Below are 17,386 nucleotides of genomic sequence, written 5' to 3'. Positions count from 1 at the left end.
GACCCCACACTCCCCCAGTGGCACCCTTACCCCTCATCAAGAGCCCTTGAAAAGGACTCCGATCTACTTTAGGTTGCACATTTAGTATATCTGTAGGAAAAGGTGTGAGGCACGTATTCCAGGAGCTGCTGCTCCTTGTATGGTCCTGGGTAGTAAGAGGTCGCCTCCTCCATCTTTAGATTCAGCCAGACAGGATACAGAGTGCTAAAAGCCTGCATTTCTCTGAGGGAGTGTTTTGCCCCTGTGCCTTGTCCTATTCTGCTCTGCCCTTCCCTGCCCAGTGATGCCTCTGTCTGGTATTTTTAGCCATTGTTACCATTTTTCTCCTCTCTCCGGCTCTGACATTTCCTTCCGCTCACCCTCTTTTTTTTTTTCTTTTCTTTTTTTTTCTCACTTGCTCTCTTGACCTGCAGTTCTTTCTTTTAGCGGCTTCCTTCTACACTTTGACAATTTTCCCCACAGTCCTGCTCTTTTATGTTGGATTTGGGATTTTTATAGCCTTTTATACTCTCTTTATTCTGGCGGTTTCTGCCGTTGAGCTGGATGAGTGAATGGCTGCCTGCCCCTTGACTTGGCCCAGTGAACCATGCTGTGATCCTGTGGGCTGACAGGTCGAGCCTGCCACTCCTCTGCTGTTGAAGTGGAGGTCAGCGGTGGGGATCAGCTCACTCTGGAGATCTAACAGTGGCACTGAAGCCTTAAGCAAAACCTAAGGCAACAGAAATTCATAGCAAGGTGGAGAAAAGTGCTGCATGAATTGGTTTGGCTTTCTGTGGAGTGCTCACTGTAATGTTTTAATTACAAGAATTAAAGCGGTTTAATTGCAGCTAAATCCTTTAGTTTTTTTCTCTTTTTTAAAAATTGTCATTATTGCTTACTGTACAGCAGATTTTTCTGGCATCCTGACCCCCCCCCACTCCTCATAACAACACAACAGTTGATTTTGGTGTATTGGTTGTTTTTTAGGGAATAAAATGGGCAGCTGTACCCAGTAATGTTTGCTTTGTGCGTCCTAATCACTGTTTAATCAGCACTGGAGCACCAAAGAGGTGCTTTAATCAAGAGTTTTGCTCAAGCAGCACACGACGGCGAGAAATCGTTACCAGAGAATTTGCGTTACGAATGCCAGAAACAGTCACCTTGTGCTCCTGCTCACTGCTGAGATAGATGCCGGCTGTATAGATTTGCTTTTAGATATGTTTTTTTTCAATGTTTTGCTACTGACGTGGCGATCCTGGAAGGATGTGTCATTCTGCATCCAATTTCTTGATTTCTGCTCGTTATTTTAAGAGTGTAACCACACACTTCCCGAGTTTTCTGCTTGATGCGCTTGTCTGCGTTCAATATGTATAGTACATGTAGGGCCCTGACTAGCAGTTACTTTCATTGTTGAGGACCTAAGAGTATTTATTAACCATGTTTGGAAATGATATGTGAATAAAATCTTTGCTCCCGCTGAAGCTTTGCATAAATACAAGAAATGGGTAGAAGCTGCTAGTCAGACTCTTTCTAAGAGGTAAAAAAATAATATATATATATATTTACCTGCTAGCGCCTCTGACTAAGTCTCTGAGGCCGGCCAAGAAGTAGACAACTTCCCACAAAAGTGCAGCAACTTGGACTCATTAAACTAAACAGCTGTCACGAGTATATTAATGAGCTTCAGAGGCCTTTTATTATTTTTGGATAAACACAAGCTGTTTCCTCCTGTTTTCCGTCTTTCTTGTAACTTTTTGGCTTCTTCTTCGTATTTACTCTCGAAATGGTACCGACGTCCGAAAGTAACTTCCCAATGGGTCTCAGCTTTCTCGATTAAATTTATGTGAGGATCCCAAAAGTGGCACCAATCACAGGAAAACCACAGAGTAATGTTTTTTTTGTTTGTTTTTTATGGAGATGCAATAAAGGCTTTGTTCCGATAAATGACCCAAACAATTAATGGACTATAAAAGCCAAACTACCCCGTTCATTCAGCACCTGCAGCTTTAGATGTTACCATGTGCTCTACTTAAGAAAATGTAGTCCCAGTTTATTTCTCGTCCATGTTCTTCTCGACCCTCGATCGTCTGACTGTCTTTCAAAGAGCTTGTTGCTGGTTTTGTTCAGTTTTTAAAAATAATTATTATATTAATTAATACTTCCTTTTGTTTTTTCGCAGGATCTGAAAAAGCCCTTCGACAAAGCCTGGAAGGACTACGAAACAAAAGTGTAAGAAGCTAAGCGCATATAATCAGCAGTTCTTTGTGTGTTTTCTACCATATTTGATGTTTGCACAGTTGTTAGTCCATGACTTGTGCTCATGCAGTTATCAGTAGTTTAACACTTCAAGTTAGTTTTGTTTGAATGATTTTGGGCAGTATGTTTAAAATCAAATGTTTAGTAAGTGTCTTGTGTCTGTCCTCCATGTTTCCCTTCTAATCCCTCCTCCCTTGATTAACAAGTCAGTGCATTCCTTATAATGTGAATAACCCACTGTCACCTTTTCCACTTCCACACTGAGACTCCATTTTCACCGACACTCCTTTGTGATTGCGCATGCAAAGAACCCGGGAGTTTTTATAGCACTTTCATATATTTTACAAGCAGCAAAGGACATTCTTTACTGAAAGGGTAATGCGTCTTCTCTCCAAACCGTTTTGATCAAGCAGTGCAGACCGTGTGCTGACATTAAGGGTTCATCTAGATGCCATGTGACCATTCCCGACCGTCCTAACTTGTTCTATTTTGATCGACTCTATTGATGGCTAATGGAGGCCATCAATAGAGTTTTCTGCCTGATATGAAAAGCATCCAAACATATCAGTGATCATCTGATCTATCTGCTGTCTCCATTTCATAGGCTCAGTCAAAGAGCAATTACAGTATTTGGTCAACATGGCATTGATTTCTGGTTTCCTAATTTGGTTTGCGAGCTCTTTGCACCCAATGCCTGATTTTGAATTCCTTGTTGGGGGTTCATCCCACATTGAAAGCTGTTTATTCAGGAAGTGTTTTGCCTTCATTTTCACAAGCGATTCATTTATCTTTTGTTTAAATGTAGAAAAACTCCAAGTCCTTTGTCTTGTGGGTGCCTTGCTTCCTGAACCAACAGTAGTGAAAATGAATGGACTCTCAGCCCCGTCGTCATTTGAACAACTGTCAGTTTGACTAGCAGCCAAACAGCCTGGATAACACGTGTCTCTGTATTAGTTGCAGCCCTGATGGCGCTGTAATGCTGTCGTGGCTGAAGATTCATGTGCTGACAAAGACCGGCAGTGTAATCCTAATGAAATCAGGTTTGGCACCTTCAGCGAAGCCAAACAGAAAGTTTAGGACAAAAACCAAAAAGCTTTTGGGACTAATGTCTGTGAGTGTGAGGCTGTTTGTGTGTGGTGTGCTAACTGTGTCTAAGGTTTTAACACTGTACCCATGAATATACACTCACTGACCACTTTGCTAGATGCACCTGTTCAGCTCCTCATTAATACAAATATCTAATTAAGAATTGAATTGATGCCAGATGCCAAATTGCAGGAGCTTGGTACATTTAGGCATGTAGACACAGTTAAGGTGACTTGCTAAAGTTCAAGCCAAGCTTCAGAATGGAGGAAGGTGACCTAAGAGCCAGATGGTCTCTGAGAGAAAATATCTCATGAGCGGCTGTTCTGTGAAAATGTCTTGTTGATGTCAGAGATCAAAGGAGAATGGCTACAGTGTTTCGAGCTGGTAAACAAACAGCTACTTGTTGCAGCCTAAGTATGCAGAAGAGCATCTCTGAATGCTCAGCACGTCAAACCTCTCTTACTCCATAACCACTCCTGTCAGCTAAGAACAGGAAACTGATGCTGCAATTCTCATGTTCTCACCAAAACATTGCCTCACTTTCACTGATGGCTGCTTCCAGCAGATTAATGTGGCGTGTCACAAAGCTCAGACCATGACGATGAGTTCACTGCACTCAAACGGGCTCCAGATCTCAGTCCAGTAGAGCACCAATAGACCTGATACTTCAAGAATTAAGGCACTTCTGAAGGCAAGAGGGGGTCCAACCTGATACTACCCAGGTGTACCTAAATACAGTGTCCAGTGAGTGTACCTCCAATGAAACCTAGACAAATGTGACTGTACAACTAAATACAAACATCTCATAATATCACAGGTAAGACAGAATATTATTGGAGTAGTTTTGTTAGCTTTGGAAAGTAACACTCTTCGAGGAAAATTATTATTTTTTCATTTGTTTGATAATTACCAAACAATGTACAATAATCACCCATATACCTTCCAGGTAAATACTTAATTAAATAATTAATGGACTTTAAAAGGAAAGCTTTCCAACATTTTAAAGTTGCTTTTTTACTTTTGCTAAGATTCTTAATTTTAAGTTTTGAATATTAAGGTTTAAGGTTAATAAGTGAGTTAAACATCAGGTAGTGAGTTAAAATGTCTCGATGCATGCTCAATCAATCCAGGTAAGGAAATCCCAAAAAGTTGATTGTGTTCATGAACACAATCCACTTTTTATGTTCTGGTAGTGAATGTTACTTTAATGCACATGAAATAGGCTGCACTCTTACGCAGCTTTCAGTCACATTTCTGCATAACTATTTTAAAAAATATGCTGTGAGAAAATGCGGCATATCCAAAAGAATGACCTGTTGCATGAAAGGTTGCCCCCACCCCCCCTCTCCGTTTGTTGTTTTTCTGTGTTGTCCTGATTGCTTGTGGAAGATTGAGAATTTATGGGAAAAACTGGCTCTGAGCGCTGGCTGTCAGGCAGCATGTATAAACAAATCTAAATCTAATCACTCATCTCATTGGCTTGTAGTCTCTTAGGTCCTACTCCTGACCTTTTTAATACACTAAACCCATGGCTAACCTTAATCATCTTTAATCATCCTCAAACACTAAAAAAAAAAAATGTGCACGAAAGAATCCTGCAAAAAGTCTGAGTGGAATTGAATCGCTGAGTTGAACCCCTCTCCCTGGTTGACATCTGCTCTCTAATTCCTTCTGCTTTATGTACTGATCTCAATTGCCGTCATCAGCGAGAAACTACAAGTGTTTGATTTCCCAAACAAGCTCTCTGCTAATTATGGAACCCTTCCAAAAAAAGCGCTGATGAGCTTAGTGCAGTTTGACTCTTGGCACTTCTGTTCAAGCAGCTTGGATTATTTATTTATTTGTTTTTCTATCATCTCAGTGAAATCGGTGCAATGAGCCGTGCGTTCCTCCTGTGCAGACACACCTACACATTTGGTGTGTTTGCTTCAGGACACGATACATCTGGCAGTACAAGGTGATTAAAAAAGGTGAAATGAGACACCAGCTCGAATTACTCAGGAATGAATGAAGTTAGCTTTGCAAGAACTACTTTTTAATTCATCTTGATTGTCTGATGTAGCTGGTGGATCAGTTTTTTTTTTCTAATGGGGTGTCTGCAAAGGAAGCAGTTCGCTGACCACAAATTCGGAGAAAGTCGGAGAGATTCAATGATGACGGGTAAAAAAAAAAAACAAAGTGGGCAATTCCTCGAGTTTAACTTTTCTCAATTTCAAGGCAACATGTTACAGAGTTGTGAAAATTATACTGTCACCGAGGCAGCTAGAGCCTGGAATATCAAACGTCAAGGGGCGTCAACATAGAAAGCGCTGTGTTGCTGATGGTTGGTCTCTAGTGGACATCCAAGGCTCCAACTGTCCAGATAGCACTGTAACAATACGTCAATCAGCTGTATTCTTTGTTCTCATTGGTTCACACTTCAATCACTTGCTTTGGAGTTGAGAGGTTTCTCTCAGGACCAATCCACTCTTCATTCCCAGACTTTTTACACCCGTCGCTTGTCCCTTGAGCTTCAAAGCAAAGCATGGCGAGTTAATCGTTCCCCGTATGGATGCCTTTTTGAACATCTCTCACCTTTTAGGCCAGTGACTGAAGCGGCCATCAATGAGAGCAAAGGATACAGTTGATTCACAGAGGGTTACCTAGGCAACTGGAGCCTGGAATGTCCTCTAGCAGGCTTGGTCACTGACATAGGATGTGCAATGAAATCACTTCCTGTGCTGATGCCCCTCAGTGTTGCTAAATACTTTACTATGCAAAAACTTTAGGCACTTGACTAAATATGCATCCACGCAGCATCACTTTGTCGCTAACGGATGGTTTCTAGGAGATGTTTCAGGCTCCGGTTGCCTAGGTAACTGTGTTATGTCAATCCTGTGCTCTTATCAGGAGCTTCTTCAATTGCTCGCCTCGATATTTTCAGGTCAACTTTTTTCAATCGAAATCGCCGAATGTAATCAACACTCTATGGTTTCTAAACATCGCAAAAATTAAGTTTAATAAAGAGAATTTCTGCTTCTTCATGTAAGCTCATCAACTGCCTTGACACTTTTATAAACAAACCTGGCTTTTTCTCATCTTATATGTGGCTCAATAATGAACTGCCTGACAACTTTAGGGCTGATTTTTCACATTATGATGCCTTCTGTATGCTTTCTGTGCTGTTATGGATCTATTGATTGCTCTTTGACACCCTCTCCCATGATGTCACTCTTGCCAGCACCAAGATAGAAAAGGAAAAGAAGGAGCATGCGAGACAGCATGGGATGATTAGGACGGAAATCAGCGGGGCAGAAATCGCTGAAGAGATGGAGAAAGAGAGAAGATTCTTCCAGCTGCAGATGTGTGAGGTTAGTTGGAGCAATTATCAAGAGACGGGTTTCATTTGATTACCAGTGTTTTAAATATATATAACATGAATTAATGAAACATTAAAATTGTATGAAATCCTGTACTCAGGATAGTGTCTATCCAGTAAATAACAGGCAGTGGTGGGTTGAGGGCAGTTTCTGTCAAAGTAACAGTAAAAACTGAATACTGCGCAGCCTGTTGGAATACAAAAATCACATTACATGTAAGCATGTTTATGTGCTGAATGCCTTTTTTGATGTTTCATTTTAATGAAGCCTTGCTTGAAAAATTACGTTTTTCCCCCTTTTGAAGTGTCTGGGTATGAGATGAAAGGGATGTATGCATTTGAGATGGTCCATGAGTATTTGAAGTCTCAGACTTCAGAGTTGCTTTCCATCTGTGTGAACCTGGACTGACCCCTCTTCCTGGATCTGGATTCAATCTGTTTACAGTATCTCCTCAAAGTCAATGAGATCAAGATCAAGAAGGGGGTGGATCTGCTGCAGAACCTCATCAAGTATTTCCACGCGCAGTGCAAGTAAGACGTGCATATTATATACGTCAAATTTATTTTACATCGTTGGCCACGTACATACTACTTTAATGCTAAGTGGACCTGACCAGTGAAATTTTACACATTGTGTAAAATTCATCACCCAGACAGTCCTGTAATTATAACATAAAAAGATTGTGTTATTTTACAGAAAACTGTTTTCCTTTCTGTAAATTCACTGTAAAAAAAACAACATGCATTTATGTAGCAGATGGTGAAAAAAGTTTCTGTCATTTAATTGTTTATCTATTACTGACTGGCAGTTGATGAGGCTCCTTTTATCTAAATAAAAAGCTGTAAAACCTAAGAAAATGTGGTTAAAAGTTCAAAATCTGTGCACTCCTTTACATTCTCAAAAGCCATCTAGCGGGCCGAATAGGAGTCTTTACCAGGCCCATTATGGCCCCTAGGCCCTATGTTTGACACCCCTGATACACGTGGTTAAATTGAGTATATATGAAAAGCATATTTTTACTGTCTAATAGTAAATATTTAGTTGGGGTATGCATACACAGTTGATGTTATTTTTAATGTATTCTATCAACAATATTTTTAGGATGTAGGGAAATCCAGTGCCCCGATCCACTGTCACTGTAAAGAAAAAAAAGTTACTCATGTATACTGTAAATCTGTTTTGTTGCACTGGGATAAATTTGTGTGCTTCGTCATTCAGTTTCTTTCAGGACGGTCTAAAAGCTGTGGACAACCTCAAACCTTCCATAGAGAAGCTGGCCACAGATCTGCACACGGTCAGAGCCGTTTAAATCCAGCCTGTTTTTTCCACTTTTAAACTTTCCTTCATGACTTAGACATGACTTGTGTCTGTACAGATAAAGCAGGTGCAGGATGAGGAGAGGAAGCAGCTGGCTCAGTTACGAGACGTCCTCAAGTCGGCGTTACAGGTGGAGCAGAAGGAGGTAACACCCACAACAGAAACAAAACGATCAAATGCTTTATGATATACCAGACAAGCTCAAATCTGCTTATTAAACTTCAGCTTCTCTCAGTGATGACATTAACTTGGGACTCACGCACACACTAATGTATATATGACTCCATTACTAATCTATCCCTCTGGGTTGGGATCTAAACTATAATTGAAAAGAATCTTTTTTTCTTTTCTTACATCTGTCTTGTTTCTTGCATGTGTTATTAGTCGTTTACTTCTCTACCCAAATGAACTGAGGTAGACTGCTCATCAGCTCGGTGCTCAGTGAACTGTTAAATATGCTGCAAAGCGCAGCAGCTTCAGGTCTAATCTGAAGATTGTTTTCTTCTCTCCTCTGCCGCCGCCGCCTTTTGTGAAACAAGTCCAGAAGAGTAAGTGGATTTGTGAAAAATAAAAAAAAAATAAGAGCATCTCATGTTCCCTGTGGTGATGTCGTTGCTTCCAGTGCTCGATGTTTTCGATGTAGTAGCTCACAGTGTCGTTCAGTGAGAAAAGTTTGAGGCGGGGCTGCTGAAGATTTTAACGTCATTTTTTTTTGTGTGTGTGTATGTCTGCTGATATCAGCACACATCAAGCCGCTCCACCTCTCAGTCCGTCCTCTCTGTTTCCCATAGTGTTTCCACAAAAAAGGAATATCGCTCATGCAAAAAAAAAGTCTGGGTCCTCTTTCATGGTAGCTGATGTATTTAAATGAAGCCTATTCAGGCTGCATGTGTTAAAACAGCAAGAATTGCTAATGAGATTAAAATGCTAATGACACAATTTGGCCAGCTGCTGCTGCAGACTCTGACTTCAAAGGTGTACAAGCTCTTATTTTCTCCCTTCCCTTTATTTGCACAAAATCACTCAGGCTGAGAGGAGCACTCTTAATATAATTGATATTTGCTTTAAAATCCTCCGCGGAGCAGGAGACCCAGAAGCGCAGTGTAATCCAGAGCAATTTTGCGCTTGTGCAGCTCCCCCTCGACTTCATACTGTTTTTTGCTAAATCAGTGTGTAGCTCCTGCCTTCCGCGCCTCATTTGCTGAAATCACAGCTCTGCTTTGTCGCCTGTGTTTTTGCTGTTTTTTTCCTCAGGATTCACAGGTGCGTCAGAGCACCACCTACAGCCTGCACCAGCCGCAGGGCAACAAGGAGCACGGCACGGAGCGCAGCGGGTACCTTCACAAGAAAAGTGATGGGTACGTTTATAAAAAGGCGTTCAAAAGATCAGATGAGTCACTACACAACAAACTATTTCTTCAGTGAAGAACGCAAAGAAGGCTGTGGCGCTTAGAGGTCTCATTATTCCTCCACCTCTGTCTCTCTCGTGTTGGTGGGTTACTAATGAGTGTTTGTCAGCAAGATTGTGCAAAAATTACCAGCACAGTTTCATGCAGCAGCTTGGTGGAGCGATGGCACACGTGCAGTAAAAGAGCTTGCAAAATATAAGATGTGTGCTTTGCTTTCTTTAAAACGAGCATCTGCAGATCTTGATTATATAAATTTTTTCCTCATAGAATTTGCAAAATGCTGAAAATGTCCATAACAAGTAGTCAATGTTTACTTTGGAGATCCTGCTAGATGACATTAATTTGTCAAAATTGATTCAGATTATTTTGGCTTTTAATTCTTTTTATTGTTTTATTGTAGACATGCTCACCCCGTGTGTCATAACTAATGCATGTGAATGCTAGTGGTAACGTGATAATGATAAATATTTCATTGGCTTCAACGATTCACTGCACCGGTGTACGCGCGACATACTAATCGCTGCCGTCTCTGCGTCGCAGGTTGAGGAAAGTGTGGCAGAAGAGGAAGTGTACAGCGAAGAACGGATTCCTCACCATCTCACACGGCACAGTAAGCAAACAGCGGCACTGGAAAGAAAAACAAGACGACATCTTTTCTTCTGAAAACACAAGCATAAACCTTTTAGTTTGGCTGCAAGCCCCATCATTGCTGCTTGTCTTCATATACAGTGCAGTGAAAAAGCACAAAAGTGCATTTTTAGCATTTTTTACACACTTTTCAGTGTTTTTTTTTGTTTGTTTGTTTGTTTTTTTTATTTAAGGGGAAATCTATCCAAACCTACCTGAGCCTATGCAGGGAAAAAAGTGATTAAATTGTGATTTTTCTGTGAATAGTCCATCTCTGATTGAGGTTATTGGGTTTAAAGGACAATGACTTTTTCACACAGGGCGAGGTGGGTTTGGATAACTTTTTTCTCCCCTTAATTAAATTAAATTATCATTTAAACTGCATTTATATTCAGCTGGCTGATCTTTGGCTAATTTTAAATTGCTTTGATGATCTGAAATATGAAATAAGTGTGACAAATAGGCAAAAACTGAACTGTACATTTACATTTTACACAGATCAAAGGGCAAAGTCTGCAAGTTAACACTCCTTGGAGTCTCGGTTCACTCGGCTCATTCCCATTAAAGATTCGGTCAACCCCTCTCGCTGACACGGTTCATCTCTCACAGAGCTGCTTATCAGATGTTCTGTTTGGCTCCAGCAACAGTCAGATACACTTAAACCAACACTCCTGCTCACTTGTTCTCTAATTTTTCTCCTTCTCCCCCTTTCCTTTCTTTCCATCCCTCCGTCTGTCTCTCTTTCGTAGGCTAACCGACCACCAGCTAAACTCAACCTGCTCACCTGCCAGGTGAAACACAATCCTGAAGAGAAGCGGAGTTTTGACCTCATATCACGTACGTTCAGCCTCTTCTCTTTGCTTTCTGCTGCCCTAATTCTGATTTTGACATTTGCTTATGTTATCTTTTTGCCTATTCCCAACTCTTTTCCATGTTTTTCTCCCCATTCTCCAGTGTGTTGTTGTAACCAAATGTCTCTGTTTAATTGGCGAGCAGCAGCTGGCCGAGATTTGTTATGTAGCTGAGCAGATTTCAATTATTTCCCATGCAGCAGGAAAACAGAGATGATTAAGAAACAATATTAACACATCTGACGCATCTGAATCCAGCGTGTAGACTAGACTCAAATACCAAAGAGCAAAATGATGGTAGAATAATTGTTTTCATTGCTGAGAGAAATTGAAAGGCTACAGTGTTGCTTTCTTTTGTTTGTTTCTGCCAAACAAATATTCAAATGACACTTGCTTGGAAGTCTGGTCATATTTTAGAAGTCTGGTCATAAAGAGATGGCAGGGAGGGAGGGATGATCTGTGTGATGATCATGTGACAAACATGGCAGTTTGTGGTTATTTAAAGTTTAAGGATGAACTTAAGATGAAGAGGTTAAACTTCAGGTTTTAGGGATATAACTCAGTTTAAGTTTCCTTTGATTTAGTTGTATAAAAAGCTCCCATCTGAAGATGGAAACACTCTTACTTTATGTTTTTGTTTTGCAGCGCGCCCTCAGTCTGACCTTTCACTTGAGCACTTTAATGCCCTCTGGAGAGAATCACTCAAAGCTTTTTACTGCATATCTGCAGCTCTTTGACTGATCTTCTTCTTCTGTTTTTTCTCCCGCTCATCTTTTATACTCCATCATTTGTTTCCTTTCTTTTTTTTGTTTTTAGATGACAGAACGTATCACTTTCAGGCCGAGGATGACCAGGACTGTCAGATGTAAGTGCTTTTTCCTTCCTTCCTCTTGCGTGTGGGTGCGCCTGTTTACCACCTCCAATACTTTCCACACACTTCCTCCCTGACACACACTCAGTCACTTTCCCTCCCACCTCATGCCCATTAACTGCCCTTTTACTCCAGTCTGAACCCCCCTTGTCTGCCTTAGCTGCTCCTGTTCTTACCCACTTTCCCCCTTCTCCTCCCCCTGCTTCTTCTTTTGTCATTTTTCCTCTTTTCATCTGCCCAACTCATGTCTCCCGTGCTCCTTTACTCTGTCCCTCCTGCAGCTGGATCTCGGTGCTACAGAACAGTAAAGAGGAGGCGTTAAATCAGGCTTTTAAAGGGGACCATCATGTCGGCGAGAACAACATCGTGCAGGAGCTGACCAAGGCGATACTGGGGGAAGTCAAGCGGATGATAGGAAATGATGTTTGCTGTGACTGCGGAGCCCCGAGTGAGTGGCACAGATGGACGGGGGAAACCCTCAGATACCTTAATAAAGTTCAATTTAAGCTTAAACAAATGGAAAACTAACACTTCTGCAAGGTGTTTCGAAACTTACATGATCATTATGTGGTAGCCAGATATCCCACAATTAAGATTATGCTAAACTCTTAAGACCAGAAACGACTAAGTATGCCTTTTTTCAGTTAAACACAAGCTTTACATGCTTTTCATGTTTTGTTTTGTTTTTATAATTGAAAGCATAGTGACGCCAGCTCATTTACTTTAATAACTGGACCAGATTGGGTTGAATGGCAGGCATTGAGATCTCAGGATTTCCTCGGATTTTTCTCCAATATCGGCTCCTTTTTCCCTGAAGAACTTGTTTATGTGTTCGTGTACTAAGAGATGATTTATGGGAAAGACATGATTGCGTAACTGCTGTTGTGTAGACCTCAAATTGTAGTAATTCAGAAACCATAACGATCTCAAATTTTTAGTTGGCTGGCGTGCGCACATAGTTAGATGGTGCGTCTTCAGTCATGCAGATCTTCCGATTTCTTCAATTCCTTAAACGTCATTCGGATTAAAGATTTTTATGTCTTTACATTTAGCTTTAAATATTACTCTTATATAATTTCAGGTGTTTTTTCTGTCTTGCTTACAGCTGTGATCTTAGTAAATGCGTATGCAGTGGACCCTAAGCGTATTGTTCCAAATAGAGAGCCGCACCGAGTGGGTTTTACACAGCACAGCAGCAGATAACTTCATTAATTATTTAAATCTCCTGACACAGGGGACTGGATCAAATCAGAAATCTCCACAGTTCTGCAGTCATGATCAGATTTTCAGGAAAAAGCAGCATTGACTTTAACATCCTTCCGCTCGTGTCCTCGATTCCTAAAGGCAGCAGACACTTAGAAGCCTGCCTGGAGGCAGATCAGACATGTGCACAAAGCTTTGGCAAAATGTTTGCTGTAATTTAATGTAGTATACAGTACCTGCGGGGAGCGGGTAGTGTAATTCATGCACACCAGTGGTATAAATTCCTCCTATTGAAAACTCTTAGAGTGGTTCCCCTGAGGAAATATTCTGCCACAACCTTGAAATTAGTTTTGTGAAATCCCCCAAAGTCCCGTGAAATACCCCCACCACAGATCTGTACTTTATTATAGTATGTATGTACGGCAGGAACATATACCTATAGAGTAACCAGTCCAGCTCGGTCACTTCCCTGTGACACTGTGCAGTGTGTGTGTGTGATAGTAAAAGGCTCTTCAGGCAGCCATTACATTTCCAGAGGATTTCCACAAGGACACATCAAAGTTGGCTCACAGGCTGCTGAAATGACTTCTGCTTTAGTGCTTTTCACCCAATTAGTGTGCCACTCACATACACTCCTCTCTCATGTCACTCATGCATTGTTTTTTCCCTTTTTACCCCTTAACAGACCCGACGTGGCTATCCACCAACCTGGGCATCCTCACCTGCATTGAATGCTCAGGGATACACAGGGAGCTGGGAGTCCACTACTCGCGGATCCAGTCCCTCACGCTGGATGTACTCAGCACCTCAGAGCTCTTGGTAAATCACTGCCCATCTTCTTGTTCCTGTTTTTCCTATCCAGAGCTCTCTGGAATATTTTAAGCAGGATAAGCTTGGAAAATGAAACAAGAAGGAAAAAAAATAGAGGGAGATTTTAAGGACAGGTGGACAGTAAATAAAGATTGGGTGAAAATGAGAAGGAAAGCCTTACAGTGCCTTCTGCGTCTTCCTCTTTAAAAGGCCTCTGGAAGTCTGCACACTCAGAATAGCTGAGATTTTGTTTGGCTTTTCTAATCACCGTTTGGTGTAGTGATTTACTGCCTAAGGGACGGTCGGGATTAAATGCTTCCAGCCATCATTGCTTTCCCTGGTGTTAAGACGCCAGTCGCGTTGGCCACAGTCAGACGGGGCGTTGTGGAGTCTGTAAGGCTCCACACTTGGAGCTCAGGATGTCTCCTGCCTCCCGGTGGGGGCGTGATTGGAGCTGATGACTTTTGAATTAATCGATGTGGCTCAGAAAATGACACATAACTAGTTTTAATTACTGTGTGTGTGTGTGTGTGTGTGTTCGTGTTCGTGTTCCACAGCTGGCCAAGAATGTGGGGAATGTAGGCTTTAATGAAATCATGGAGGCTTGTTTAAGCACTGAAAACGTGGTGAAACCCAACCCGGCCAGTGACATGTAAGTCACCCCCTCACACTCCATTCTTCCTCCATCTCCTCACCTCACCTCCATAGCTCTTCTGCTGCCATGCTCCCATCTCCTCACTGATCTCAGGTTACACTCTGCACATCGATTTGTGATGCTTTTATGTGACTCTTTAACACATTTTAAGTAATAAGTTTGACATGTTTTTATTGATTATCTCTTCTGTTTAAAAAAAAAAGTAAAAAAAGAATCTGAAATCTGATCAACTTTTTATCATAATCACAAAAGCTGTTTTTGATCCTCAGAGTGAGAACACTTAAGGCAACTTCTGAAAGAACAGTTTAATGGATTATTGAAACCTGGAAAGATAGTGGTGAGGTGTTATCTTGAGGGAAGAAGTGTGATTGGGGGAAGAAAATCTTGAATGATTCTAACTTTTGATTGGATGGTCGTAGATCGCTAAACATTAGCAGAATATGGCTCTTGTTAACAATAGTGAAAATAAGAGCATTTCCACATGCACGGTGCAAAGAGGACTCATGGGTTTGGGGCAAAGCAGCTGGATAGCCTTAAGAAAACCACTTGCCAGTGAGACTTATTGGAGAAAAGGGTTTCAGCATGCCAGGGAGCATAAAGATTCAGCTCTGGAGCAATAGAAAAAGGTCGTGTGATCTGATTACTCCAGATTTAGCCTGTTCCAGAGTGATGGGTACATTGAGGTAAGAAGAGAGGAAGATTAAGTGATGCACCCTTTATGCCTGGCGTCCACCCTACAAGGGCCAGAGTGATGATCTGGGGTCACTTCAGCTGCTAGAGCTGGTAAGGTCCAGGTTCAGCGATTTAAAAAATGAAGACAGCAGATTAGTTTTTCCATCAGTGGCACGGGCATATTCTAAGATGCCATGCTAGGATTCACCAGGAATGAGGGCTTATACATGACTCCTTTTATTTTTAAAACTTTTATGAAAAATCATCCAAACACTGAGATGTCGTTAGTAATGAACATGGCACAGCCTGTGAACGTCATAAACTGTACAAGCAGCTGCCTCAGAGCATCTGTGTCCTCGTGTTCTCCCCCAGGCAGGCGAGGAAAGACTTCATCACAGCCAAATACACGGAGAAACGTTTTGCCAAGAAGAAGTGTCCGGATGCGACATCGCGGCTTCACACGCTGTGCGATGCAGTGAAGGCCCGAGACATCTTCTCCCTCATCCAGGTCTACGCTGAGGGGGTGGACCTCATGGAGCCTATTCCTCTGGCCAACGGGCATGTCAGTGCACAACATATGTTAACATTTTCCTGTGTACCATTTCTCCTCCTATTTATAATAATCTGTGGCATTATTATTGCTCTTTATCTCCTTCCATGAACCTGAAATCCACCACATGTTCCCAGAGATTTCATGCAAATGCTTGATCGTTTTATTTCAGGAACAAGGAGAGACGGCTCTTCATCTAGCGGTGAGGCTGGTGGACAGAACGTCCCTTCACATTGTCGACTTCCTCACTCAGAACAGGTAAACACAGCACTGAAGGCAACCAGAAATCAATATGCTGAGATGGTCTGTCGGACCATCATAAAAAGACCAAAAGCTTATTTTCAGTCCTGCTGGTTTCTTGACATCCACTTTTTTTCTGTTAACTCTCTTTTCTCTATGGACAGAAGCTATTTGCATAATAATAATGATGCATTAAAAACAACAATAGAGCTTTGTTTTGCTGTGGTTTGCTTGCTAAAAACAGTTTTACAAAAAGTGTTGATATTGGCAAAAACGACTCCCTGGACAACACATCAGCTGTCTTATGGAGCACTGAGGCAGGACAGAAGAAAGCTGGATTTTATATCCTCTGTGTTGGGATTTAAAGTTTTCCCCCACTTTGTTTCTCTTCCCTGGAAGTTTAAATTTGGATAAGCAGACAGCCAAAGGCAGCACAGCGCTGCACTACTGCTGCCTGACTGACAACAGTGAATGTCTGAAGCTGCTGCTGCGGGGGAAAGCCTCCATAGAGATTGGTAAGGAAAAACACCAGAAACAAACAGCACAGCCGCAGTGCATCAACAGTCCATTGTTCTTTTTCTGCAGCAGCTAACAAAGTGCATGGACTGAAATATTGTGATTACAGTTTTGAGGTAATTGTTCTTTAAATGTTGCCATGTTCATCCATTTCTCTCCCACTACATATCAGAGGAAAACTCACTGTACTTTTAGTCCTTCACATTTTTCTGACAGCGTGAGACACCGATCATTTTAATCACAAGCACAAAAAATCTCTTGGCAATTTTGCAGATTAAACTTGATCACAGTACACTTTGCAGTGCACATTACTGCACTGTGCAAAAGTCTGAAGCCCCCCCCTCATTTCTTGATATTTTGATTTCAAAGAGTCAGACTTTGTTGTAGTTTTTATTAAGTGGGTCTTAAGCACTAGCTCTCCAATGCTTTCTAAAATTGTCAAAAAGGGCCTTTTAGGACAATTTTGTATCATTTTCAGTCCACTCCTTGTACCTGATCATTTTCAGAGTATTATTTTTTGTGTTTTAAACCACTTAACACTGACTTCTGAATCATTCGAGCTTTAAAAAAGGCACCTAACTTAAGGGATGAACCATTTTTTCTGCCTACGCGTAACATACGACTTAGCAAAGAATTGCTTTTTAGGTCTGAAGAAGCCATTCTTAAGGAAGGGAAACGGAGAGAAAAGGCTGAGGTGTGCCATATTATGCAAGAACTGGACTAAAGAATCAGTGACAAACAGATCTTATATATAGTAATGAAATGATAAAATCATCACTTTGTATGGAGGAGACCATGAGGGGCACAGTGAGTGTAAAACATGGCGTCATGCTTTGTGATCTGGTCAGAACTGAATATAGAAAAGTCACATTTTGACCTTCCGTGCAATACCATAGGAAAAACTTCTAATCAGCATGGCAATGTTCTTATTGCTGCACCTATTTACCAGTAAAATATAAAGAAATGAGGGGTGGCTCAAGACTTT

At 41.4% G+C, this 17,386-nt stretch overlaps 1 protein-coding gene across 5 annotated transcripts in view; it reads left to right on the top strand.

Moving 5' to 3' along the window:
* Positions 1–17,386, top strand: part of asap2a (ArfGAP with SH3 domain, ankyrin repeat and PH domain 2a) — a 60,912-nt gene that overhangs the window by 35,611 nt on the left and 7,915 nt on the right. For 2 of the 5 annotated variants that reach the window (XM_025900776.1, XM_025900775.1), the window contains exons 5-21: positions 2,159–2,208; positions 2,587–2,610; positions 6,542–6,671; positions 7,125–7,210; positions 7,899–7,974; positions 8,056–8,142; positions 8,537–8,545; positions 9,252–9,355; positions 9,947–10,016; positions 10,783–10,870; positions 11,701–11,749; positions 12,037–12,203; positions 13,644–13,777; positions 14,326–14,420; positions 15,468–15,657; positions 15,818–15,903; positions 16,285–16,400. In XM_025900776.1, the coding sequence (XP_025756561.1) occupies positions 2,159–2,208; positions 2,587–2,610; positions 6,542–6,671; positions 7,125–7,210; positions 7,899–7,974; positions 8,056–8,142; positions 8,537–8,545; positions 9,252–9,355; positions 9,947–10,016; positions 10,783–10,870; positions 11,701–11,749; positions 12,037–12,203; positions 13,644–13,777; positions 14,326–14,420; positions 15,468–15,657; positions 15,818–15,903; positions 16,285–16,400 (1,561 nt within the window). The remainder of the gene's footprint in view (positions 1–2,158; positions 2,209–2,586; positions 2,611–6,541; positions 6,672–7,124; positions 7,211–7,898; positions 7,975–8,055; positions 8,143–8,536; positions 8,546–9,251; positions 9,356–9,946; positions 10,017–10,782; positions 10,871–11,700; positions 11,750–12,036; positions 12,204–13,643; positions 13,778–14,325; positions 14,421–15,467; positions 15,658–15,817; positions 15,904–16,284; positions 16,401–17,386) is intronic. The other 3 variants (XM_005477086.4, XM_025900777.1, XM_005477088.4) reach the window with 3 other exon arrangements.

Source organism: Oreochromis niloticus, linkage group LG19 (assembly GCF_001858045.2).
Source record: "Oreochromis niloticus isolate F11D_XX linkage group LG19, O_niloticus_UMD_NMBU, whole genome shotgun sequence".
NCBI classification, from domain to species: Eukaryota; Metazoa; Chordata; class Actinopteri; order Cichliformes; family Cichlidae; genus Oreochromis; species Oreochromis niloticus.
The sequence above is the reverse complement of the archived record's forward strand: the minus strand, read 5'-3'. Positions and strand labels throughout refer to the sequence as shown.